Raw genomic sequence first — 27,886 nt, 5'->3', positions numbered from 1 at the left:
AACCGAGATAATAGATGCCATTCCCGAATCTGCTACTAATGGTAATATATCCTCACTAGATATTTTTTCAAATTGTAAACCATTAGTCACTGTGGTTTGTGGATTGCTCTTTACTATAGTTGCAGCAATTGCTGCAACCATAATGCTTTCTTTTGACTTTCTTTTCAAAGACTTCTCTGACTTCTCATGCAATGCTTTCTTTTGACTTCTCTTTTCATATTGACTCTCTTTTCAAAGTTTCTTAATGAGCTCTTTTCAAAGTTTCTAAGAGAACAAATGGTCATCTCAAAATTTCTAACAGAAGTATTTCGGGAAAATATGTGGCGTGGGGGGGGGATATCCACCCTTCGGTCAATCTGAATCTTAAAAAGGGCTTGAAACTTTTGATTACCAAGGTAATGATCCCCCCCTCCGAAGTTTATGCGATCACCCATTCTATATGCACCTTATATGCCCCAGGGCATAACTTACAACCCTTGCCCGGAGGGCTAAAGGGGGGGGGGTCAACCTCAAAGACATAATTTGCGGACCTTTCAACTACGTTGAACAAAATGGCTCTCTTAAATTTTTTATTGAATGTGTTTGACGAAGTGGTGGGCGTAATCACTTTCTACTATTAAAAAGAGCAGTAGCTCTTTCAATTTCCAATAGGTTTGAAAATTAAGGTTAAGAAGACTAAGTCACTAAGGCTAGGAATAATTGAAGATGAAAAGGTGACGTCGGGTAACGAAAAGATTCATCAGGTGGGCAGCTTAACATACCTTGGTAGTATTATTAGCAAAGACGGTGGGAGCAGTGAAGATGTTAAAAGTAGAATAGTCAAGGCTCAGGGTGTTTTTTTTCTCAGTTAAAATAGAGTTGGGAAGAATAAAAAGATAATTCGAAAAACCAAGATTAGAATATTAGAAGCTACAGTGATGACAGCGGTCAAATATGGCTCTGAAGCATGAGCGCTCCAAAAAGCGGATGAAGATTTAGATGTTATCCACAGAAATTGCCTACCGATTGTTCTGGGCTGACTGACCGTATTTCAAACAGCAGGCTGTACGGAAAATGTGGTTCAATCCCTCTTTCTAGGGTTATAATGAAGAAAGGTTGAGATGGCTAGGGCACGTTCTGCGGATGAAGGATGACAGATTCCGAAGATTGTCCTTTTCGGCCAACCGTCTAGGGCTAAATGGAATGCAGATCGTCATCGTTTGGGGTGGGAGGATGTCATAAACAAAGATTTAAAGGAAATACGAACTTCCTGGAAGGGTGTAAGGAGGGAGTCTTTCAATAGATTTGAATGGAGGAGGAGCGTACGAAGCTGTTTTGGCTTCAGGTGGCTTGGTGCTGATGTGAGTTGTTAGCAGTAGTGTATTTTGAAGGAGCCTAGTTGCCTTTGGCTGCGAATAATTCAAAGATAGATAACTATAATAATTGAGCTAATTAAGTAATTGAAATATTTCTGTACTTCTGTAATTGAAAGCTAGTTGCATTTGTGAATAAGTGAAATAAATGAACTAATATAATAATCGGAAACTACATGTAATAATTGCAAGCTATTTATAAGTTCATAAGCTTATTAATCAACATTCACAAACAAATAAATAAATTAAACAAATCTTTTGTGCTAGAGAACAACTTACCTATTAACTCTACTACTTACTTAAACCTCAACTATTTAATTAGAAGTATTTTAAAGAAATGGAAAATAAATAAGCTATAGTCTATATATATATATATATATATATATATATATATATATATATATATATATATATATATATATATATATATATATATATATATATATAAAACCCTATAGGCAAGTGTGTATTCTCCTGATGAGTCCTTGTGTTGGGTTGTTGCCTCTGAATTATTCGTCTTTTTTTTTTTTTTTAATGTTTGGTAAATGACGACTTATACTTACTGACGACACGACTGCCTGTCCATGGATTATTCTTTATGATTGATTGTGTATGGCTATGCTGTTTGACCTATGTGATTGTATGGATGAGTAGGGTTAAGGCCTCATTCAAGTGCTGATCTATATTAATCACGAATGTATAGGAAAACAGTCTTCCTTTTCTCTTTCTTTCTTTTTTTTTTTTTTTTATGTGTTTGTGCTGTTGCACTGGTGATTTCTTTTTTCATTATATATATATATATATATATATATATATATATAGTTTCCATCACTCTTCAGTACTCAACTTTTATAATTGAAATATTCTTATATTTTTAAAGGAGCCAGCGAATATTTCAAAGATAGATGATTGAAATAATTGAACTAATTAATTAAATATGTTTTTACTTTTTAAATTGACGGCGACTTTTACCTCTTCAGTTGAAAAATAGGCTACAGTTAGCCTGTGGCTATGAATAAGTGAAAACCTTTTGTAAAGTGAAAAGCTACTTGTATACTTGCATTTTGAAAAGCTAATTGTTTGTCCTATAGTTCAAAGCTAATCTTATTTTGCAGGCAGCTAGTAGCTTGTAGCTGTGAATAATCGAAAGCTACGTATATTTTGGATTAACCGTACTAATTGGATAATTAAAAGCTATTTGCAGTATTTGAAAGCTAACTGCGCAACTACTTATTATTATTTTTTTTATAATGTTAGCTACTCATATTTTGAAATGTAATTGAAGTGATGGAATAATCAAAACCTACTTGTAATAATTGAAAGCTACTTGTACGTCTACTTGCTAGTTTTTTTTTTCTATAATGTAAAACTGCTCATATTTTGCAGATGCCTATTAGCCTGTGGCTACAAATAATTGAAGGCTATTTGTGTTCTGAAATAATTAAACTGATTGAATCATTGAAAGCTACTTTTGATTATTGTAAAGTGTTCTATAATTAAAAGCTACTTATTTTACTATACGACTTTTTGTCCTGTGGCAACAAATATTTCAAAGCTTTTTCTTTTTTTTGGAATAATTAAAATAATTAAGCAAATGAAAGCTACTTGTAATAATTGAGAGCTTTTTGAATAATAGAACTGATTAAATAATTGAAAGCTGCTTGCGCTTCTACAACTGAAATCTATTTGCCTTTTTAGGCGTCTAGTAGCCTGTGGCTGTGAGTGTGGGAAATTGCTTTTTTTCGTCACCAATGTAGTCAATGACCTGCCAAACTTGGAAAACGAATACACAGAAGATTTTTCAAGTCCAATAACTTCAGTTAAATTTTTTGAAACTAATAAAGCACCTTTTCCACCACCTGCCATCTTGACTCAGAGTAAGTATTTGATTTTTTTTATATATTATTATTATATTCACATTATTATTGTATTCACAATCTTTTTGCTATTACACTGAGGATATTGGAAAGAGGGATTTTTGCTTTGTAATCTGAATCATTAAAACGTGTAAAATTTAATGTGTTACGAATCAAAAGAAAAACATAAGTATATTTTATTTCAGAAACGTTTTTGAAGTATTTTTCATCAAAAGAGTGACTTAAATTGTGTTTGTGTGTGGTGGGGAAAGGGACAGCCCCCCATCTTTGCTCCTTAACCTTTTAAAATATTCAAGTACCATTTTGGGGGGTAATTTTTAAGTGGAAAAAACTTTTTTTTGGTATTTTCATTGAAAAACAGGAAACCCCCCCCCCATTAGATTTTAAAATACAATCCCGTCACCCGTGAATTATTTGTTTGGGTAGCTTTGAAATAGTAAATAGCTAAGAAAGTAAACTAGCTAAAAATATGAAGTAAAATTAAAAAACAATCTACTTTTAACATAATAGTCTTATTTCAAATTTATAGTCTTCTTTCGTATTGTATTTTATTCATCTTTTTATTGGTTTGGAATCGTTATATCTTTTATATACTCAGTTTTTGACTCTGTACTTTTCTATTATAGACACATTTTATCAGCTATTCTAAGAAAAAGCTTAGAAATAAAGCTAAAAAGCTAAGGAATAAAAAAATGGTTTGACATGATCTTTAACTTCCCAGCAATATTTTAAACAAATAAAGAATTTGTCTCTTGCCGATTTATGAATATCTCCAATAGGTAGACAAAGATAAAAAAAAAGGCTCGAAACATATTAATACAGAAAAGGCCGTATCCAGGAAAGTGTTAGGGGTTTGAACCCCCTTCCCGAAACGTCATTCCGACCCGCAAAAATGTATCAAAAATGAATATAAACAAATTTTTTATATGTTTTTTGATGTATTTTTGTACCCCCCCCCCAGGGAAAAAAATCTTTTTAAATCTCCCCCCCCCTTCAAAAAAAAATCTGGATATGGCTCTGAGCATAGTAGATATTGAGTTCAAAAACTGATTCCAGTGTTGGAAGATGAGCGCATTTGCTATATTTTTTATATTTATTAATAAAAAAACGTTTACAAATAATATTATTCTTTTTTAAAGAATTGGTAGTGGTCTTCAACCGTTTAAAGCGAACGGCCGAAATTTCGTAATACAGAACGAGAAACCTTTCAGTCGAAATCTCACGTGGAATAATTCACTACAGTCGTGACAACGCCGTTCAGATGCATTTGTAACTATTATTCAAACCAAAAGTCTACATACATTGTTATATCCTTTAATTCTGTGAACAATATCATAACTAGCTTTGAAAATAATTCTACGAACAAAAATATAGAATATAAATGTTAAATATTAGAATTATATATTCAAAATATGTAAATTTGTGTTAAAATGCCAAATGAAATTAAAAAGAATTAAGAAATATAAATGTTACAAACGATTCCTGTATTGGTGCCAGAGAAGTTTGCAAATGGTTGCGAGTGCTTTTGTTGTTTTTCCCCAAACGGCTTAATTATCTCTGAGTTTAATTATCTTTGAAACAGCCATGCACTGCTGACAACTTCTAAAAATGTAAAATATTGTCATTTTTTGAAGATTCAAAATTAAAACAAATGAGGTGATCTGCTTGTTTTGTGTTGCTTTTGAACACCGAATTTAATGCTTTCATTTTATTATAATTTTTACAATGTAATACTATAAGATAAATATATAATACTGATAGGATAAAATATAATTCCTTTAGTTAATATTAAGATTTTTTACGATAGGTAGTTCAAATAATAAAAATGATTATAAAATAATAGCTAAGTTGAATGTAAGAAATTGTATCATATGGTTGCATTCTTCTTTTGTTTTATTTTCTTCAATTCTTAATTTTTTCTTATGATTATGATGAAAATGGTGTTAAATAGTGTGTATTGTGTAATGTAGATAAGTAAAAATTCAACCTAAGCTGAGAAATTGCATCGTATGCTTTCTTTTTTTTTGTACAGTCAAATGTTTCTGTCAATGCATACTGACTTTTGTAGCGCTATGAAAACTCTTAATAGACCCTTCAACTGTTTAAAGCTAACCCCCAAGTTTCTTAAGACAGAACAAGAAACTTTTCAGTCGAAATATTACTCAGAGTAATTTACCATAGTCGTGACAACGCTGTTTATATGCTTTTGAGACAATATTTCTCACTACTTTTGTATTGGCTTTATATTGTCTCAGAAGCATCTAACCGGCCTTGTCACGACTCTCATAAATTACTCTGAGTAAGATTTCGACTGAAAGGTTTCTTGTTTTGTCTCACGAAATTTGGGTGGTTTGCTCTAAACAGTTGAAGGATCTATTAAGAGTTATCATAGCAATATAAACAGCTATGTAAATCATTCAGTTTTTTTTCTGCTTCTGATTTTAATTGGTCAAAATTATTTCTTGCTACAATAGCTCGTTGACAAAATAGCCAACACAAATTTGTAGTTAGAGTAAACCAGATAAGGTTTGAATTCCTTGAGGTATAGAAACCGAAATCAACTTTTTTCTTGCATTAAGCAGAAAATGTGATAATCTTTCGTGGCTTTATAATTGATACACTTAAAATTTAAAACAATTTAACCTGAAACTTTGAGAGGAAATGTTTTACTTGGCAGCTGAAAATATGAATCAATAATTTTACGTCTTACATAAAGTGAAAATAAGTTTTCTTTTGAAAAATACCACTGCATGGAATACCATTCTTTTCCTAGGTGTTCCTTAGTATTCATATTTTGCAAAAACAATTAAGTTAATTCTTTCTTTTTAAGTGAACATCAACAAGGAAGTAGAGGAGCCATTAGAAGCCTCAGTCAATGTAATTGTTACTCCAAGTGGTTCATCATCTCTCGTATTTAGGTAACTAGTTTTACACATATAATTACTTATATTGTTACTATTATAATAATATATTGTTACTTATATTGTTACTATTGTAATAATATAGTAATTATATTACTTATAATTAATTATATATAATAACTTATATTACTTATACACATATAATTACTTATATATAATTATATATTACTTATGCTCTTTTTATTTCCTTTCTGGCTGATATATATATATATATATATATATATATATATATATATATATATATATATATATATATATATATATATATATATATATATATATATATATATATATTGGGACCCCTTTGCCTAAGGTTCTCATTGAAGCTCTCGTTAGCCTAAGGTCTCTTGATGTTCTCATTGAAGTAACTCTAATAGCTTCTTTTCCCTACGTGGATCAGTAGCGACTATTGTATTTATTATTATTGGTGGTGGTTTTATTTGTAACCACAAAATTTATTTGTGTTTATAATTGATCACAAGTTAATTCAAAATTAACGCGCCATAAAACAGAATTTTATTTTAAAAATTTCTATCACAGTATGGTTGTCGAATTTGAATTTTACGTCAATAAATCGTTAGTATATATATATATATATATATATATATATATATATATATATATATATATATATATATATATATATATATATATATATATATATATATATATATATATATACTAGCTGTTGGGGTGGCGCCACCCCAACACCTAGTTGGTGGGGGCGCTTCGCGCCCCCCCCAAGCCCCCCCACGCGCGTAAGTCGTTACGCGCCATATTAGTTACGCGCCATTGTAGTTGTGTCCCTATGTCCCACCTGTGAATATAGATATATATATATATATATATATATATATATATATATATATATATATATATATATATATAGATATATATATATATATATATATATATATATATATATAGATATATATATATATATATATATATATATATATATATATATATATATATATATATATATATATATATATATATATGTTTTTAACTACGTAAAACTTGCGAATATACAACATTCTTTGCTGTCCCATTGTCTGTGCATATAAATAGATTGTCAGGTTTACCGACTCTTGAACATGCAACATATAATGGTCCATGGGAAAACAATCCGTATTCAGATCTATACCTCATGATTCTAATGATTGCCCTTGAGCTTTGTTGATGGTGATTGCTAATCGACCATTCCCTGAGTCGCCATCGTCATTTATATATCCCCCTGTGCACCCCGGCGTCCCCTTTGTAGTGATGTCCCTGTGTCCCGGTCGTCATTTATATTCCCTGTGTCCCGGTCGTCATTTGTGTCCCGGTGTTCCAGTCTGTGATTTCTCTTTGAGTGTCCCGGGCGTCATTTATATTCCTTGTGTCCCGGTGTCCCGGTCGTCATTTATATCCCCCTGTGCCCCCCGGCGTCGCCATTGTAGTTGTGTCCCTGTGTCCCGGTCGTCATTTATATTCCCTGTGTCCCGGTCGTCATTTGTATCCCGGTGTCCCGGTCTGTATATACATTCGTTTTTTAGTTTTGTTTTTCTCCTTTATTTTTTTCCTTTTTTCTTTTTTTTCTTTTTTAGTTTATTTAGATTTTTAGATTTTTTAGTTTTTTTATTAGTTTTTAGTTTTTTGTAGTTTTTACCATTTTTTTAGTTTTTTTAGTTTTTTTTTTTACTTATGTCCTGGTCGTCATTTATACTCCCTGTGTCCCGGTCGTCATTTGTGTCTCGGTGCTTTGTTGATTGCTAATTTATATTATATTTATATTTATATTTTTTATATTTATTAATATTTTTTTAGTTTTCTTTTTCTCTTATTTTTCAGTTTTTTCCTTTTTTTTAGTTTTTTCTTTTTTAGTTTTTAGTTTTTTTTTGTTTTTTACCTTTTTTTAGTTTTTTTAGTTTTTTAGCTTTTTTAGTTTTTTTATTAGTTTTTAGTTTTTTTTTAGTTTTTGCCTTTTTTTAGTTTTTTCAGTTTTTTTTAGTTTTTAGTTTTTTACCTTTTTTTAGTTTTTTTTTCTTTTTAGTTTTTTTTGTAGTTTTTACCTTTTTTAGTTTTTTTCTTCTTTTGTATTAGTGTGAAATAATTCAGACGTCATATGCGGACAAACACGACGTCACTCGACAGACAGACAGACAGACATAACCCACAAACAACTTATTTTTATATATATTTATTCATATTTTTTTAGTTTTCTTTTTCTCTTTTATTTTTCAGTTTTTTCCTTTTTTTTAGTTTTTTTCTTTTTTAGTTTTTAGTTTTTTTTTGTTTTTTACCTTTTTTTAGTTTTTTTTTAGTTTTTTTAGTTTTTTAGCTTTTTTAGTTTTTTTTTCAGTTTTTATTTTTTTTGTAGTTTTTGCCTTTTTTAATTTTTTTCAGTTTTTTTTTAGTTATTAGATTTTTACCTTTTTTTAGTTTTTTTTAGTTTTTTAGCTTTTTTAGTTTTTTTTTCTTTTTAGTTTTTTTTGTAGTTTTTACCTTTTTTAGTTTTTTTCTTCTTTTGTATTAGTGTGAAATAATTCAGACGTCATATGCGAACAAACATGACGTCACCTGATCCATCCACAGATCCACACACAGACAACTTATTTTTATATATATAGATAGATAAGATATAATCTGGCGTAACAGGCATAGTGTAACAGACAACTTATTTTTATATATATAGATTTTTATATATATAGATACAGTTTCTTCTTTAGTTTTTTTTCTTTTTTAGTTTTTTCTTTTTTTTAGTTTCTTCTTTTTATTGATTTGTTTTCTTCAATTTGTCAATGTTCATTCTAACATTGACACTTGGAAAAATCTTTACGTGCCAAGCATGCTAAAGCTCCAATAATTTATATTAAACCTCAAAATTTGGGGTATCTGTTTTAAGGTTTTCGAATTACTTTAATCTATTGTCAAAATATATTGAAATATTTGTGCAATTCCCAGTTTTTTTAGTTTTTTCTTTTTTTAGTTTTTTAGCTTTTTTAGTTTTTTTTCTTTTTAGTTTTTTATCTTTTTTATTTTTTTACGTTTTTTCTTTTTAGGTTTTTCTTTTTTTAATTTTTTTAATTTTTAATTTTTTTTTTAGTTTTTTCTTTTTAGTTTTTTTTTAAGTTTTTTACCATTTTTCTTTTTTCGAATTACTTTAATCTATTGTCAAAATATTTTGAAATATTTATGCAATTTCCAGTTTTTACATTCTAGTTTTTTTTTCTTTTATATATATAGAAGATATAATCTGGCGTAACGGACAGACAACTTATTTTTATATATATAGATATATATATATATATATATATATATATATATATATATATATATATACATGAGTCAAAACTTAGTTAAAAAGTCAAAAAAGAAAAATAAATAGATGACAATAAAATTAATGGCTAATTTCCCTGGCTATTATATAACTCAATAAAACTCGGCCAGGAAGGTAGGGTTTGAGGATGATGGAACGTAATCAAGGGACAGAGAGGGTCCTGGTACCGAAACATAAGCCTAGGAGATTTCTTCTCTTGGCCAACGTGGTGAGCTTAAACTTACCTAGTAGATAATGATATGGAACCTTCCCTTTACCATTTATGGTTCTAAGTGCTTGTTTTTGGACATTTTCAATCTTATAAATATGCTTTGGAGAAAGACGGAAATTTCCCACTGGACAAGCAAACTCCAGTATTGGCCGAATAAAAGAACAATAAAGTTGGAGAAGATCCTTAGGGGGACAAGAAAATTTTAAGAGAAGTTTTAGAAGGGAAACCGAAGGGGAAGCTTGTTTTGGGATATTTTGAACATGGGTACCCCACTTTAATTCAGCAGTAATTGTCACCCCCAAGTAGTTTAATGCATGTGACATGGATTTTGGGAGGAATAGGGTCTCTGAAAGAAGGGGGTGATTTAAAAAAATTAACTGTCATTACTGACGATTTATTAGCGTTAACTTTCATCTTCGACAAAGAAGCCTCCTGCGTGGCATCGTGAAGTAATCTAATAATTGAGTCTTTAATATTTCATCGACAAACCTCAAGTACAGATAGATCGTCCACGTACTTCCATCGCTTTGTGTGTTCAGTCATGAGGCTATTTACCATTATAAGGAATAAAATGGGACCCATTAAAGTTCCCTGGGGCATCTCACAAAAGATAGGAAGGGGATCGGAATAAACAATTTTATATTTAAGCACTTAAGAACGACTTGTTAAAAAGCAGGCAACAATTTTAACTAGAAATGGACTCACTTGAAACTCCGCCAGCAGTTTATTTACAAGGATATTGTGGTCAATTAGGTCGAACGCTTTCTGGAAATCGATTAATAAAAGATTCAACCAAGTATCAGGGTTTTCACGATTTTTAAGAATGGTGTCAAGAAGACTAACAAAATAGTGTGAGGTAGATGTCTCCTTCGGGTTTCCAAACAGTTGTAAATAAACAAGTTCGAGAATCTCTGCCTTTAACCAATTAGCTAAGAAACTCGTACATTTTTAAGAAAACTGGGGTCAAGGTGATTGGTCGTGCTCCAATAAAATCATCCAGGCATCCTTTCTTTTGGATTAGAGTAATATACCCCAGCTTCCAGCATGACGGGTACCATCCGGAATTACTAATAGCATTAAAAATACTAACAAGGGGTGTTGATAGTTTATGCTTCTATATGCTTCTATAGATAATGCTTCTATAGATAATGCTTCTATAGATAATGCATTATCTTCTATAGATATGATCTATAGATTTTTAATGATCTTTAACGATAGATTTTTAATGATCTTCTATAGATCATTAAAAATACTAACAAGGGGTGTTGATAGTTTATGCTTCTATAATGCTTCTATAGATAATGCATTATCTTCTATAGATATGATCTATAGATTTTTAATGATTTTTAATGATCTTTAACGATAGATTTTTAATGATCTTCTATAGATCATTAAAAATACTAACAAGGGGTGTTGATAGTTTATGCTTCTATAGATAATGCTTCTATAGATAATGCTTCTATAGATAATGCATTATCTTCTATAGATATGATCTATAGATTTTTAATGATTTTTAATGATCTTTAACGATAGATTTTTAATGATCTTCTATAGATCATTAAAAATACTAACAAGGGGTGTTGATAGTTTATGCTTCTATATGCTTCTATAGATAATGCTTCTATAGATAATGCATTATCTTCTATAGATATGATCTATAGATTTTTAATGATTTTTAATGATCTTTAACGATAGATTTTTAATGATCTTCTATAGATCATTAAAAATACTAACAAGGGGTGTTGATAGTTTATGCTTCTATATGCTTCTATAGATAATGCTTCTATAGATAATGCTTCTATAGATAATGCATTATCTTCTATAGATATGATCTATAGATTTTTAATGATCTTTAACGATAGATTTTTAATAATTTTTAATGCTCTTTAACGATAGATTTTTAATGATCTTCTATAGATCATTAAAAATACTAACAAGGGGTGTTGATAGTTTATCAGGGAATGCTTCTATAGATCAATTGGAATACCAATGGGACAAACACTATTTTTTTTTCAGTTTGTGTATTTTTCTATTATTTGCTTTGCTGAAATTTCCGGGATTTTGTCTTTTGGAGTTTCAGGGATTAGATGGTTTTCAGAGAGAGGGGGAAAGTTTGCACAATGCTAGCTTGGTGTTTGATAAGCTCATTGGCCGTCTGTATGGGCAGTTCATCCAGAAGAAAATCAAGGTTCTTGCACAAAAGACCCCGTATTTCTTTTACTTTATTAAACCATTACAAGTAATTAGATTTTGATGCGCTTCTTAGACTAATTTTTAGCTTACTTTTAAGATGATACAAAATAATTTCTTGTGGTACCAATTGATTGAATCATTACCGTACTAACGAACCAATGCCTAACCGTTAGGATTGAACTACTACTACTTATGATCTATTATTTATTGTGCTACTTACTACTCGTATTTCTACTCGCACCAAGACAAGATATTTTTCGACCTCCTCTGGCAACTGAAATCCAGATCTTACGCGGTAGAACCTCTAAAGACTCACGGCTAGAGTTGCCACCCGGCGGAAAAAATTACTAGATTTTAATGTTTTTTGGTATATTTGGTGATTCTCTTCAATAATCTAAGGATTTATGTGCTGATTTAGGGATTTTTTGTTTAGGCAGCATAAAAATAACTATAAATAGTGATAAATCACTAGGGGTGGCAACCCTGCTCATGGTGACTGAACTAGAAGTCACTGAGATAAAAAGCGTGCTTTACTATTTTGTGATCATTTAATTTTGTGGCGTATTTTCCTGCGGCTATCACATTAGCTTATTCCTCAAGCATATATGCAACAAATTACCGCTACCTTTTTCCACATTATTGCTGTGTCAAATTCTTAGCCAGTTAAAAAAAAAAAAAAAAAAAAAAAAAAAAAAAAAAAAAAAAAAAAAAAAAAAAAAAAAAAAAAAAAAAAACTAGAGATCCTTTTATAGAAAATTTCAAACCAATAAAATTTTGAATGATTTTGAGTCAGAACATTTATACCGGTAAGCTCTCCGTTCTCTGCTAAAACTATTCTTGACAATAATAATCCTGACAATAACAGCTTCTTAAGAGTTCTTCGATGTTTCGTTTCTTACCTTAAAGGAACACCCTGAAGAAATGCAACTCCCTTACCTTTTACTTATCTTTTATTTACCTTAAAGAAATGTACTCCATAATGGATTGACTACACGTCAGAAGCTACCATCAAGTGAAAACTTTGATGTTGTGACATGTTGCACCGTTGGGGACGTTACTATGGATGGCATCGATGAAATTATTCTTGGAACTTACGGACAAGTATTACTTTATTCATTTTTTCATTTATTTATTTACTTCTATGTTAACCGCGCCAGGTACTTAAAAGTATCTGATATGCTGCTATTCCCTTATCTCGTTCCGAAACCTCTAGGCTATAAATTTCTGTTGAACCTTCTTTTAAAAAAGTCAACAAAGGGATTTACCGGGACAATATTCCCAGGATGTTTATTCCAGATAGAAGTCCAACGACCGATGAAGCTGTTCCTAAAGGCAACATTTGCACCCTACTACTATTACCAATCACATAAACTACTGCATCCGTAGTGAGTACTACCAGGGCTGAGGATATTGAAATAAACATCCGAGGAAATGTTGAGGGGAAAGTTAAATTAAAGCAAAGCATACTATGTTTATACAGATTGTTAAAAGAAAGTATCAGCAATATTTTTGAAACAGCTTACCGTATCGAGATGCAAATTCCGGGGCATCTTGAGGGGGATGTATAATTGACCAAAAGGCAACTTGTTCTTGCTACTACTTCTGTTAATACTGCTGCTACTACTGTTACTGCTACTAATACAGCACTAATGCTTCTACAGTGACTCAGAGTCTACTGTGACTCTGTAAGCTCAGCCATAGTCGACCCAGCTCTAAATCGGTACCTGGAAAAATCTGGGGAAGGTAAGCAGGAAGGGTGTTTGAAAGCACAGAATGGTTGGCCCCCAACCCCCCATGGCACTTTCTGGCTGAAGGACCATGAAACGGAGATCAGCACCGCCGGTTTAGACCTTAAGGGTCTAGTACCGTCTTACTTACTTTTACTTACTTTCTACTATTGCTCCTACTACTGCCACTACTACCATGATACTAGTACTATTAAGGCTCAGTATATTAAGGTGGAAATTTTACAGAATATTGAGGGAAAATTTGAACTAAATCTAAACACACTATGTGCATGAAGATTGTCAAAAAGGTGTATCTCAAGAATGCATTTGGGCATTAAGTTGGAACTTTGAGATAATGCTTAAAGGGGAAGCTGAATTGACCAAAAGACAATATGTGTACGCTATTACTTGTATTACTACCTCTGCTGCTTTCACTTCTACTACAGCTCCAACTACTATTTCTATTGTCGAACAGTTCGTGGTAACGAACTGTATTAAGGAGCGACCCGGCTCAATAGTAAACGAAACTCTAAAAATCAGAATTTTGATGCTAAAAGATACATCAAAAGAATCGGATTTTCATGCTGATTTTAAATATATAAGTTTCATCAAATTTAATCTCTGTCATCAAAAGTTACGAGCCTGAGAAAATTTGTCTTATTTTGGAAAATAGGGGGAAACATCCCCTAAAAGTCATAGAATCTTAACGAAAATCACACCATCACATTCGGCACATAAGAAAACCCTATAGCGAAAATTTCAAGCTCCTATCTACAAAAATGTGGAATTTCGTATTTTTTTGCCAGAAGACAGATAACGGGTGCGTGTTTATTTGTTTGTTTTTGTTTTGTTTTTTCTTTTTCCCAGGGGTCATCGTATCGACCAAGTGGTCCTAGAATGTCGCAAGAGGGCTCATTCTAATGGAAATGAAAAGTTATAGTGTCCTTTTTAAGTGACCAAAAAAATTGGAGGGCACCCAGGCCCCCTCCCACGCTCATTTTTTCCCAAAGTCAACAGATCAAAATTTTGGGATGGCCATTTTGTTCCTCACAGGTGCAAACCATAGTAACTATGTCTTTGGGGATGACTTACTCCCCCATAGTCCCTGGGGGAGGGGCTGCAAGTTATAAACTTTGGCCAGTGTTTACATACAGTAATGGTTATTGGGAAGTGCACAGACGTTTGCAGGGGGATTCTTTTGGTTTGGGGGGTTGTGTTGAGGGGAGGGGGCTATGTGGGAGTATCTTTCCTTGGAGGAATATGTCATGGGGGAAGAGAAACTTAAGGAAAATGGCGGAGGATTTTCTAGCATTAATATAAAAAAAAAACAATGAAAAATAAACATGAAAAAGTTTTTTCAATTGAAAATAAGGAGTAGCATTAAAACTTAAAACTAACAGAGATTATTAAGCATATGAGGGGTTCTAAAAATACTTTAGCATAAAGAGCGAGGTATTTAGGAGGATATAAATATATCGCTCTTTATGCTAAAATATTTTTAGTAATTTCAACTACTTATTCTACGGCCTTTCTGATTCAGGGTTCATTCTTAAAGAATTGGGACAAAACTTAAGATTTAGTATAAAGAGCGAGGTATTATCAAGAGGACAAACCCTCTCATATACATAATAAAAATATAAGAATGTAAAAGTTTTTTACGTGAGTTAATTCTTAAGTTACGTATATTTTTTACTAATAAAAACGTTCGTTAAAAATTAAAAGTTCTAGTTGCCTTTTTAAGTAACCGAAAAATTGGAGGGCAACTACACCTCCTTCCCCACTCCTTATTTCTCAAAATCGTCTGATTAAAATTAAGAGAAAGCCATTTAGCCAAAAAGAGAATTAGTATGCAAACTTCATTTTAATAATTTATATTCGGAGAGCCAAAATCAAACATGCATTAATTCAAAAATGTTCAGAAATTAAATAAAAAAACCTAGTTTTTTAACTGAAAGTAAGGAGCGACATTAAAACTTAAAACGAACAGAAATTACTCTGTATATGAAATGGGTTTTCCCCTCCGCAATCCCTCGCTCTTTACGCTAAAGTTTGACTCTTTGCCACAATTCTGATTTTTAAAATAATTAAAAACTTTAGCGTAAAGAGCGAGGGATTGCGGAGGGGAAAACCCATTTCATATACAGAGTAATTTCTGTTCGTTTTAAGTTTTAATGTCGCTCCTTACTTTCAGTTAAAAAAAACTAGTTTTTTTTTATTTAATTACTAGTTGTAAGGCTAAGAGTATTAAGATTAAAAATTCAGGAAGTAAATGAATATACAGGTTATAAAAATTGCATATCGGCATTGTCATAGTAACGGCTAATTGTATTAAGTTGAAAAACCCAGGACTTGATGAGAGGGATCAAGACTTGATGAGAGGGGTGTTCAACTGACCAAAAGGCAATATGTTAATGCTACTCATGCTACTAGTACTAATGCTAATACTGTTAATACTACTAGTAATACTTACACTGCTACTCTGACCACTATTACAGCTATGCCTAAGGGTATGAAGGGACATTTCCAGGGAATGTTTTAGGGGGAGGTGAACTGAATCACGACACGCTGTCTGTATGCAGGTTGTTAAAAGGGCATATGGCAATGTTGTAAGAACGGTTTGGTGTTTTAAGTTGAAGATTACAGGGCTTGCGGGGAATGTTGAATATAACTAAAAGACAATATTTACATCCTAATGCTACGGCTTCTATTCATACTGCTACTACTATTACTAATGGTAACACTACTTCTAAAGCTAAAGGTATAAAGACGAAAAATTTGAGGATTATTGACACGGAACTAAAGTGGAACACACTATGCGTATACAGGTTGTCAAAAGGACGTATTAGCAATGCTTCAGGAGCCGTTTATGGTATTAAATTGAAACTTTCAGTGTGTGTTGAGAGGGAGGTTGAAGAAAAGCAAAGATGCTATGTGCCTACTGCTACTAATGCTATTATTGTTTCTACAACTATTGCTACTTCGCAACTAAGGGTATAAATGGGAAGCTTTCAAGGAATATTAAGAGGGTGGTGAACTAAATCAACACGAACTGTGAGCATGTGGATTGTCAAAAGTGTGATACCGCAGTATCTCAGGATCGGCCTACATTATTAAGTTGGACCTTTCAGGGTGAGTCTGGACTTGCTAGAAGGCACTATGTGTATTCTATTAACAATACTTACACGACTGGGATGACTATTGACGCTAAAGTATCAAGGTGAAACTTTAGGGAAACGTTTAGTGAGTTTAAACGACAAATTATATGCCTGCAGGTTACAAAAAGGCATATAAGTAACATCTTAGGCAGCGCAGCGCTATCATAGATAGTATTATCATAGAAACTGTTAAAGGATTTAATCTGATTGGAAATTCAAAGTTCTAGTGTCCTTTCTAAGAGTCATAAGTGAATGGAGGGCAAGTAGCCCTCCTCCCAAGCCTATTAATTTTCCATTCATATCCAATCAAAATTTTAAGACAGCCCCACAGTCATGCAGTTTGCATATTATGCTTCAAAACTAACTGTTGTTTTAAAACTAAATCAAAAAGCACTGCGTGTATGCTGGTTGAATGAGAAAACATTTTTGAACCATCAAACATGACAAGATCCAGTGGACAACCTGAGAAACGTAAATTCCCGATGGCTGAAAGCGACAAATTGGACAACCAAGACGAATCCGAGAAGCAAAGTAAAGGGTTTTGAAAAATGTCTGAAACGCTGAAAATCCGAAATTAAAACGAGAGTTGCGCGGTTAGAAGACAAGCGACAGAACGTGTCAAAAATGAAAGTGAAGAAAAAAGAAATATTAGGTTACAAGAAAACCGCCGTCGCAATCTTCGACGCCAACAAGCTGTGGCACAAACGTCAGTACGAGCGTATAAAGATGGCATGAAAAACAGAAGTGTTAATTACAAGTAAAAAAAATAACAGTATTTAAAATAAAACAATTTTTTTACACAGAAAAGATGATGATACACTTTAAAGGATGTCTTAGGTAACAGCGATGAAGAAAAAATTCGTTCCTGCGAAGAAAAAAGCCGAATGCTTTTTCCTTTGTCTAATGCTCCGTCTTAATATAAACCAAGACTAGGCTGAACGAAACCAGGAGGAGTGTAAGGAAAGTGGATAGAGCATTAAATTTATAGTAGAGTACTTGGTTCACTCTCTACAAACTTTTCACTTCTTTTCAAACTGTTAGTTTGTAAAGAACGATTCACGGTCCATATTACCCAAAACATTAGCGAATATGTGGATTGAGGAAGTGCATAGCTGTCTAAAAATATATATTTTTTTTTTTTTAAATAGTATTTTTGTTGCAACTTAAAATATGGAAGAGTGTTTCTTACTCGTGTTTTGTTCATATTGTTTACTTTTGATATCACTGATTTGTAATGCGAAAAGTGCATAATATTTCGAAAACAATAGTTGAGACTGACAAAACTACAGAAATTAAGGAAAATGGGGGAAAAAATTGAACAATGCTTAGAAAATTTGAAAAATCTTTAACACAAAGCGAGTTGAACTCAGCTCCTTTAGAGACGAACGAGTCCTTTCTCCGCTGTGGCAACTGGTAATAACAATGTACCATTCAGTTTGTGGTGTCTAAGACGTGATGAAAACATGTGAAAATATGTCCCATACAATTTTGGAGCAATAAAATATTAAAAAAAAAGTTGCAAAAAAATAGCTGCCTCAACATATAGCTAAACCGTGAGCATTTTAGTAGTAGCTTAAAATATGAAAAGAACGTCCCTTTTATAGAATCCTAATAAGTGGGGAATTAATGCCAGTTTGCTTCTCATTCAATTGGACTATCTGTCTTGGCTTATTTTACAATCAGCCATGACTTGATGCCCACAACTATTCCATTTTAATTCAAAGGAGTTTATTTTAATTCAGGAGGTTAGTTCATTTGTTTAATAGATATGTCTATCTATTATACGTCCATGCATCATTGATAGGGCGGTAGAACCAAGGTAAATAGTCATAGAGCTAAGATAGTGATAGAACCTGTAGTTTGCCAAGTGTTTGCCTATGGCTGAGCATAGCATCAGCAGAAATGTCTACATTTTGCTTGTTTTCATAGACAAGTAAAAAAAAAAAGGGTAAAGAATACGGCATTAGACTCTACAGTCCCTACCGGCGACGCTGATTTCCGTTTCTTGGCCCTTCAGCCAGGAAGTGCAATGGGGGGTTGTGGGCCAACCATCCTGTGCTTTCGCACACCCTTCCTGTTTACCTTCCCCAGATTTCTCCAGGTACCCATTTAGAGCTGGGTCGACTCTGGCTGAGCTTACAGAGTCATGCCACTGATCCCCCTCCCAAACCAAATAATTGAGTACACCAGGTTTCGAACCCTCGCCCTCTCAGATAAAGAATCCTGAATCTAGCTCACCGATCCACTCAGCCAAGGCGGCTCAAATAGACAAGTAAATAAAGTAAAGCATAAAAAGATAAAAGTATAAGCATATAAAAGCATACATAAAAGCATAAGGATGAATAAATACTTATTCATCCTTATTTTTATGTTTACCCATCAGGTTTTTTTTTCACGTCTATTACGCTTACAGTTGAAGAAGTTAGCTCCATGCAGGCCATTACTATTAATACTAGAAATAGCCTACAAGTGTTATTTATTTGAAGGTGATTCTTTGTTATAAATGCAACAGAGAAGGTGGATGGGAATTGCTTTGGAAGAAGGTCTGGTCAGACTCTGTGCTCCAGCTTCATTACTGTGATTTGACTGGTGATGGTGTCAAAGAGCTTGTTGTTTTGACTACAAATGGGGTGCAGATTTTACAGGTAAGTAGCCAGTCCTTTTCCTTTCAGGGGTAGGAGACTACCCCTGGTCGACCCGCTTTGGAGCCTCAGAATATAATAAAATACTCGTAAAACGAAGGCAGAAATTTCTTATTGTAGTCTTAACTCAAAGACTGTGGAGTGCATAAGCAGATATTTTAATTTTTGAGTTTTTAATTTTAAAAAGAATTAATTTTAAATCTAATTAAAATGGGCTTAACTTTAATCAATTTAATTGATTAATTAATTAAAACGGGCAAATTAATTTTAACCTAATTAAAAAGAGTTTTTAATGTTAATTTTTAATTTTTGAAGAGATTAATTCATCAGAATCTTACAGTGTACAAAGTCTTTACGTTATTCTTGTAATTTTATGTCCATACCAGCACTTTTGTGAAAGACATGCAAAATCTGGTTTACCCTTGTAGAGATATCTGATCGTATATCCGAAAATATAGCCAGCTCAGAAATTCTGATTTCACTATTGAACTTACCGTTTCAAGAATAGGGGGGGGGTGGAAGGAGTCTAGCCGTTGAAGTCAAAATCAACTTTGTTTGTGGCTGCTAGACTACGTACGCTCCTCCTCCAACCTAATCTATTCAAGGCCTCCCTCTTTACACCCTCCTAGGAAGTTCCCATTTCTTTTAAATCTTTATTTATGACATCCTCCCAACCAGACAAGGACGACCTACTTTCCGTGTAGCCCCAGATTTTTGGCCAAAAAGGACAATCTTCGGCAATCTGTCATCCTTCATCCGCAGAACGTGGCCTAGCCATCTCAATCTTTCTTTCATTATAGCCCTAGAAAGCGAGATTGAACCACATTTTTGACAAAAATGTATCTAAGTCTTTTAGCAATGCGCCAAACAGCGCTACCAACATCGACCCTAGGCTGAAAACCCCAAGGTATTGGGGTATTATTACATATTCCTGATGAGGTTTCACCAAATATTTTCTCTTCCGTGGTACGGAAATGTGCAGCTGCTGAAAAAATCTGATAAATTTACATATAAGTTTGTTTTTGAAACCAAAGACAACTTACAAGCGGCAATGAGTAGCGGCAAGATTTGAAGAACTCAAAGAGATTTTTCTTCTTTTTTTTTTACAAGTATTAAACATCTGTTCAACATATCCTTTTTTCAAAAACAGAGAATCTATAGAAGCGCAGTGGTTTACTGAAACTCTATTAAAGTAACCATGAAATCAACAGCTAAACAGCTTTTGCCAATCCATTTTCATTTTCACCATCCTTCATCCTCTTAGCAAATTTGATTACTCAAGATTTTGATTTCTGTTTTGTCTTTGTGTATGGGGGTGGGGGTATAAAGGTATAGCTTCACCTTTTCTTTGTTTCTAGGCAGTATCCGTCTGAGGTTTCTGATGCGTGTTCCATATGAAAGATAATTCTATGTAGTGTGGACGCAACAGTACCCTCAAAAATAAACAAAAGTGGTTAAAGCTAAGGTAAAGATAATAGCAACTATTTCATGTAGAGTCCACGCTGTACTTTCGTTGCTTGATACGTACTGCGAACAGAACTCAAACACAAAAAAGGCAGCACTATAACCATTCCTTTCGCAATAATATAACTTTTAAACCTTTAAAATAAACAATTTCCATTCCCTTTTTCCGATGTAAGTTGTTTCTGACCATCCTCATAAGTATAGTTTTTTATATTTGAAGTAACAACCCTAGCTGTCAAACGAAGACTGTTTTTGGCGTTGATACAACTATTGCGGTTAGCATACCCAAGGTTGGCAACTTGCACACTTTTTCTGTACACTGCACAGAAAAATTGCGACAAAGCCAGAGCTACGAGCGCCGCCGTTGTAATAATGCTACTCGCTATTCTCGATCTGCTTGTAATCATGTAAACATAAAAGATGGACTCTATAATGCTGCAATGATATGTGCTTTCTGTTAGCAGTCTGACCAGTTGTACTCCAGTATTGAGTGTCCCGTGGCCAGAAGTGGTGAAACCGTGACCAATTTGGACCTGAAAGTGACTATGGAATCTGAACGGTAGTGTAATTAATAAATTCCCAAAGTCTTGTAATGCTGTATTATGCATAAAAGAACATTTTCTGTCAGCTGAGTCCTCTTCCCTATTAAAAGTCAACTATAGAACCGAAGATTTCACTTTGCCAGCCAAGCGTTCGAGCAGAGGAGACCTTCAGGTGGGCTTGGAATACTAACCAGTTTCCACCTTCAGCATCCCTCTTTACCGAAAACGAGTGTTTCCTCGGTCAAATTGGTGATATATTACTGTTATTTACCGATTGATTTTATGGATCTTACTTCCGAAGAAGGTCTTTCCCGGGCTACAACAAAGTTTATTAAATCTTTGCAGCGGTGGGTCCTTGCATCTCAATCCAGAATCCTTGCCGGGGATGTCAATTGTGATTTCTCACTGGCAGATCAGTCAAGAGCTCAAATACCTTTAGCTGTCTTTTCCATTCTGACTTGTCCCAAATTTCCATTCTTATGCGTATATCTGTTACCGCGAATGTCCGGAAATTGGTGGATTTTGACATTCAACGGTGAATGTCCGAAATGCCTTCTTTTCTCCTTGGATTTAGTCAGCGTTGCCAGTCAACTTTTAAATTTAATGCAAGATTGGATGATGACAGATTCGGTTAGATTAAATTACGTTTGGTTAGACGAGGTTAGGGTGGGTTAAGTTGGCTTAAGTTAGGTTATTAACCCATTTCTAATATTTAGAACCAAATTTAACCTAACCGAATCCAACTTAATCTGACCTAACTTAAACTAACATAATCTAACCTAACTTTAACTTTTACCCTCATAGCTTGCATAAGACTGAAAAAGTTGACTTGCAAAGCTAATTGAATCTAAGCAGAGAAAAAGGAATTTCAAACATTCACCGTTGAATGTCGACAGTAACCAGATTTCGGACATTCACGGTAACGGATCCATAGGTCAAGAGTTGCTCCTCGATTTCATGCTCTGTTCATGCACCGTTAGTGTTATGTTGTATACCAAGTGTCGTTTTGCAAAGTGTCTCGTCAACTATAAGGCTGAAATTATTGACCACAATAGTGAGCATCTCGCAAGTAACTAAAGTGAGAACTGGAATTTCGCGGGAGGAAAAATGACCCGAAGGATTGCCTCAGAACTACCAAGTGAGAGTAGCTAATTTTCTTTCTCCTTTCCCCCCTGATCCTGTGTTAGAATACCATTACGAATCTCTACAAGCTGAAAGTCTGATCGATGTTGATTCAGATATCGATTTTGCAGTGTCAGCCTCGAACATATATCGTGGTATCATTCGAATTCAAAAAAAGATCTCTCTTAGAAATAACCACTTGTCCAGTTTTCATTTACTATATGCAAGGGATAAGCTTTTGCAGCACCAACAGTTATTGTGCCAATTACTCAGGTGTTATTGTGCCAATAACTCAGGTGTTGTTGCCGAATCTTTCAGTATTGGTACATTGAATCCTATTGTAAAAAAAAGGACAATATAGGTGGCAGTGTTACCTTTTAACAGTTATTGTGCCAATAACTTTTATAGGTGGCAGTGCTACCTTTTAACAGTTATTGTGCCAATAACTCAGGTGTTGTTGCCGAATCTTTCAGTATTGGTACATTGAGTCCTATTGTAAAAAAAGGGACAATATAGGTGGCAGTGCTACCTTTATTGGCCTATAATATTTTCTTCTGTTCTTTGTAAGTTGCTGGGGTTATTAGTGATAAAGGACGTAAATAAGGCTGGTTCTACCCCAAAAAAAATCAATTTGATTTTAAGGAAGGCTACCATCGAGAGCACGTGTATTACCTGTTTGCAAAAACTCTGCTAGTAGTTGCTAATATTCTGACTGATACAGAGTAGTGGCGAATTCCCGGTTCTTTTGAGGTCGGTTTGTTTCTCGGACTTTTGTCTCTTGCCTAGATTCTCATTTATTGTAGAGTGCGCAGCAGTATAATCTTAATCGTTCAGTGTTTAAAAATATGTATGCTAGGTTAGGCGTTACCTTGAAAGTTCCTACCTGTAATAATAATGTTATCTGTAAGGCTAAAATAAGGGTTTGGAAAGTAATTCGACAAAGCGAGGTAACTTAACCCCCCTTGTCTAAAAATAGTGCAACTGAACCCCCAAAGAAGATGAAAATTATTTTTATGTTTAAAGGAATGGGCCTTTCCATGCTGAATTACACTGCTGACATTTTGAATTTAAGTGAAACTGTACCGTCTATTGAAGAGAATTTTTATATGCTTAGTAACGAATACTAAGTAACCGGTCTAGTAACCGGTCTAGGTTACTAGACCGGTCTAGTTACTAGGTTAGTAACTAGGTTAGTTACTAGGTTACTAGACCGGACTAATAGTAACCGGTCTAGGTTTTAATGCGTCGAAGAGCAAGGGTGTTGTTTTAGGTAATGTTGACTACATAAAACTAGGAAATCATTACTTATTACTCTACTGGCATTTTTCAACCTTTTACTTACTACTGGTTTAGTACCATCGTCATTCTATATTGGCATAGTTACGCCTATTCCTAAGAGCGGGAAAAAAGACTTGTCATCTTGTAGTTCCTGGAGGCCAATTACTAGGGGTTCTATGATTGGGAAAGTGTTTGAGTTGTGTTTGAAGGATCTTCTTGAAATTCTTGACACTGGTTCTAATCAAGTTGGTTTCAAGAGAGGTTTGGGATGTGACCATGCCCATGCATCTTTCAGCAAAGTTATTGAAGAAGCGAGAATCCCTGGTCAACCGCTATACGTCCTCTTGATTGATATCAAAGGGGTCTTTGATAACATTTCTCATGCATCCGCTCTGCTCACTTTAATCCATGCTGGATTGCCCCTAGCTGTCATACGAGTCCTTCGCTCTTGGTATTCTGGTTTAAAGATCCGTATCTGTCCGAGTTCGTCTTCATCTCAGTCCAAATTAATTCAAGTGGGTAGAGGAATTAGACAAGGAGGAATTATTTCTCATTATATATTCAATTCTTGTTAGGTACTGCCCTTAATTCTCTTTCCTGCTCGTTTGTTTCATTATCTCGAAATCTGTCTTACATTGCATATGCTGATGACATTATCCTTCTAAGCCGGTCCAAGTCTAGTCTTGTTTCTAATTTTAATATTTTAATTAATTGTTTAAAAGGTTTGGGCCTTTCTATCAGTTTTGAAAAATGTGAATTTTTTGTTGTAAATTGTTTAGAGGATAATGTCAGGGCGACTCTCGATTGCGGCAATGGTGTTATTTTTCAGTCGTTGCCAATAGTCACTTATTTGGGATTACCTTATGCTGCTTCGAAAAGAGATTTCAAACCTGTCCTGGTTCAGCATGTTCAGATGAAACTACGCAAGGCATTTGGTCTTTTAATTCGTTTTCGGGGTCTTTACCGTCGGGACATCCTTGGTCGTATGTATAGCGCTGTTGCTCTGCCTCACGTATTGTTCCCGTCCCTCCTCTTCCGAAATTTCAGACCTTCTGATCTTTCGCCCATTATTTTAAATTTTGTAAATTTTTACTTGGTTTCCCCCTTTCTTTTAGTAACACTGAGATTGTTTTAAAGCTTAATGTGAAGGATCCTGTAGTCTGTATAAAGAAAAAATATAAAACATTTGAAGATAGGGCGAAAATCAGCCTTTTAGGCCACAATTTATTTCCATTTTTTAGTAACAGTTCTGGCTCTTCATGATTTATAGGCTAATCTATTTAGCAAGTGTTTTTTTTTCTTTTTTTTTTTTAAGTGTTGGATCAATATTTGATAGGTTTTAATTGTAAGTGTTATCAGTTATTTTTTCTTTATATTATATTGTAGCGTACTCCTCATTTTTTGAGAGAAATAAAGAAAATAAATAAAAAAAAATTCAATTATCTACTTACATTAAATACCTTGGTTTTCCAATAGGAGATAGTTTGAAATCGACTAGGACACTCCTCATCAAACATCTAAACGAAAAACTTGGAAATACATTTGGCATGTTAGTCCGCTGTAAAGCGAGCTAACGTATTCTCGGCATTTTGCCTTTTCCCATATCCATAAATGACTCCATTTTGGAATATGATTACGACTACCGGTAAAAAAAAATCAGGTCTGTATTTTGTTTTGTTTTGCGAAGTGTCTCTTTTGTATACCCCTGCGGGCTGAAACAAACGGTCAGTCTCAGCTTACTGGTTAAATGAGTCACTACTAGCGGTTGGGGAGCGTCGGGTTCACTTTTTGTGTAAGATGGACAATTCGAATAGCCTCCATCCTGCTATATGCCAGCACATTATTTTTTCTCTATAGCTTACTTGTTTTAGCTTTTATCTTACGTTATTCAAAATAGTATGTTTTCTACGTGTGTAGTCTTTTTTCTTTTTTTCTTTTCATTCTTTCCTTTTTTCCCCCTTTTTATTCTGTTTATGAAACCTTGTGTGTTCTTTTTGAGTAATAAAATATTTTATTGATAATTTTTTTATTTATTTACAGCATGATCCCGAAACTGTAAGCCAAATTTTTAGTGAACGATTGGCCAATATGTTGAAGTACTCACAGGAGTAGACAAACTTTTGGAAGAAGAAATTTGAAATTTTTTATCAACAAGTGAAAATGTATATATATCCTACCCCGTCTTTCAAAATATCAGTAAAACTCGAGTCAAGTGTTTGGAACTCGTTTCGTGCTTCTTCATTGTGAAGCTGGGATACCAAATTGCTCATTTCGGCATCAAAGTAACCTTAAAGGTATCTGAAAAGGTTTATGCTGACGGCTAGTGTTGGTTCTTAAGAAAGTCCATAAAATAATTGACATGGTATGGTAGTGCCTGACTATGTGCATTTAACAATTGGAATCTGTGCTTGCTGAGATCGTCACGCTAGATAAACAAAGGCTAGTTAAACAAAATAGGCCTGCTAATTTATGTTTTTATGCTAAACGCAAACGACTCTCCCTCACTCCTCGAGAACTAAAAAAGGAAAGGAAAAAATCAAACTATGAGTATCGATGGTTGCGTCACCTTATAAACAGGGAAATACGGTCATGCCATCTATTTTTTATTCATTCTAAAGAGATACAAGATCCGTAAGTATCTGTTTTGTGTTAAGGTCGAAAGGGTTGCAAATATCAAATTTTAACAACCCAAAATAATTATGGTGACACTGGAATTTTTAGCCTGTTCAAAACTGGAAACTACCATTACCAAATTCTTATCCATTACATCCATTAACGTTGTGTCGATTAGATTTATAGAGTCCCTTCCATTTTCTATCTATATCCCATTCTCCTCTCATTTACATGCCTATGTCTTATGTTGTCCTATATGCCTATATTGTCTTGGGCTGTACTTGAAAGTCTGCTAATTTTTTGGTTTGTATTTATTTTGCTCTTATTTCTCATCGATTAGTTTGTAATGAAAAAAACAACAACTAATTTTTAAATAGCTTAAAGCTAAATAAATAAAAGAGAATTAAAGAGTTAAATAATGAGAAATAATGAGAATTAAAGCTAAATAATGAGAATAATGATAAAACATAATGAGGGGCAATGGAGGTAGCTAAACTGGAAGTGTGAAAACCTGATAATAGAAATTTTTGAAGGTAATAAAGCAAACAAATTTTTATCCCTAGTTTAGGACCCCCTCTTATCACAATTGGCTCAGGGCCAATTATTTTACTGTTGCGATTAAATTACTGGTACTATAATCTGAATTGGAAATCTACAGTGTAGAGAAGACCTGCCTCAAGTTATCATGTTTATTAACGGGGCAGTCAACAATTTTGGAAGATCGCTAAAACAGAAAAAAACCTATTGTTCATTGTTTTAAATAAACCTTTCAATTTTTACTTACATTTTTCGGATATTTAAGACTTTTATGGGAAAAATCTACTCACTCCTGTGCCGCCTGTCTATCATTTATCGAAAAGCAAATTTACATTATTATCATCTTATCAATATCATCATCATTATAATATAACGAAAAGAGAAATCACCAATGCAATAGCACAAACACATTAAAAAAAAGAAAAAAAAGGGGGAGGCAGAAGGAGAAAAGGAAGACTGTTTTCCTAAATTAGTGATTAATATAGACCAGCACTTGAATGAGGCCTTAACCCTACTCATCCATACAATCACATAGGTCAAACAGCATAGCCATTCACAATCAACCATAAAGAATAATCCATGGACAGGCAGTCATGTCGTCAATAAGTATAAGTCGTCATTTACCAAAATATATACATTATTATCAATTTACATTATATAAATTTACATTATAATTACATCATTATTTTAAACAAATTTACATAAAAAACTTCCGCAAAAGAAGTTTTTCATTTATGTTCTATTTAACGCGTTTGTAGAAAATCAAATTTTGTGTGAACAGCCTTTGGTTTTTATACTCGTTTATTTATTATTTAATTATATTGTATATTATTATCATTAGTTTATATTGTTATATTATAGTAATATGTAATAGTGACATATGTTATGCGTAATAAGTTATAAGTTCATTTATCAATTAAATATACAAAA

At 33.4% G+C, this 27,886-nt stretch overlaps 1 protein-coding gene across 3 annotated transcripts in view; it reads left to right on the top strand.

Annotated features, from left to right (window-relative positions):
- LOC136039252 (KICSTOR complex protein kaptin-like) overlaps positions 1–27,198 on the top strand; it is a 38,736-nt gene extending 11,538 nt beyond the window's left edge. Inside the window, exons 4-9 of one of the 3 annotated variants that reach the window (XM_065722808.1) lie at positions 3,051–3,229; positions 6,060–6,147; positions 12,842–12,977; positions 19,245–19,403; positions 21,338–21,423; positions 25,847–27,198. In XM_065722808.1, the coding sequence (XP_065578880.1) occupies positions 3,051–3,229; positions 6,060–6,147; positions 12,842–12,977; positions 19,245–19,403; positions 21,338–21,423; positions 25,847–25,865 (667 nt within the window). In that variant the 3' untranslated portion in view covers positions 25,866–27,198. The remainder of the gene's footprint in view (positions 1–3,050; positions 3,230–6,059; positions 6,148–12,841; positions 12,978–19,244; positions 19,404–21,337; positions 21,424–25,846) is intronic. The other 2 variants (XM_065722809.1, XM_065722810.1) reach the window with 2 other exon arrangements.
- The last annotated feature ends 688 nt before the right edge of the window (positions 27,199–27,886 follow it).

Source organism: Artemia franciscana, chromosome 19 (genome assembly GCF_032884065.1).
Source record: "Artemia franciscana chromosome 19, ASM3288406v1, whole genome shotgun sequence".
Classification (NCBI taxonomy): Eukaryota; Metazoa; Arthropoda; class Branchiopoda; order Anostraca; family Artemiidae; genus Artemia; species Artemia franciscana.
This window is presented reverse-complemented; position numbering and strand designations above follow the sequence as displayed.